The sequence below is a fragment of the Sinocyclocheilus anshuiensis genome, unplaced genomic scaffold (assembly GCF_001515605.1).
Source record: "Sinocyclocheilus anshuiensis isolate Anshui unplaced genomic scaffold, SAMN03320099.WGS_v1.1 scaffold633, whole genome shotgun sequence".
NCBI lineage: Eukaryota > Metazoa > Chordata > Actinopteri > Cypriniformes > Cyprinidae > Sinocyclocheilus > Sinocyclocheilus anshuiensis.
The window spans coordinates 563-1077 of NW_015539860.1; the positions used below are offsets into that span (position 1 = coordinate 563).

Genomic DNA, 515 nt, shown 5'->3' on the forward strand with positions numbered 1-515 from the left:
ATTGTCTACATAGATGACATCCTCATCTACTCCCGGAGCCAGTCCGAACATCGACAGCACATTGCGGAGGTCCTCCAACGCCTGAGAGAGCACCACCTATTCCTCAAGGCTGAAAAGTGCACCTTCCACCAACCCACGGTGCAATTCCTGGGGTATAACATTGATCGTACCGGTATCCAGATGGACGAGGGGAAGGTGGAAGCTATAACCTCCCGGCCAGAACCCACTACAATTAAAGAGCTCCAACAATTCCTCGGATTTGCCAACTTTTACCGTCGCTTCATTCTAGACTACAGCAGGATCACCAGCCCCCTCACCAACCTACTCCGAGGGAAACCCAAGTCTCTGTCCTGGACACCCGCAGCCTTAGAAGCTTTCTCCTCCCTCAAGAGAGCCTTCACTAGCGCCCCACTCCTAGTCCATCCAGATCCCGACCTCCCATTCGTCGTGGAAGTCGACGCCTCCACTACAGGAGTGGGGGCAGTGTTGTCCCAGCAGCAGGGGAACCCAGCCAG

General features: G+C 55.0%; 1 protein-coding gene across 1 annotated transcript in view; it reads left to right on the top strand.

The window, feature by feature from the left end:
* Positions 1-515, top strand: part of LOC107684910 (transmembrane protein 132D-like) — a 46620-nt gene that overhangs the window by 460 nt on the left and 45645 nt on the right. Inside the window, exon 2 of the mRNA XM_016481292.1 lies at positions 14-488. Coding sequence (XP_016336778.1) covers positions 14-488 — 475 coding nt within the window. The remainder of the gene's footprint in view (positions 1-13; positions 489-515) is intronic.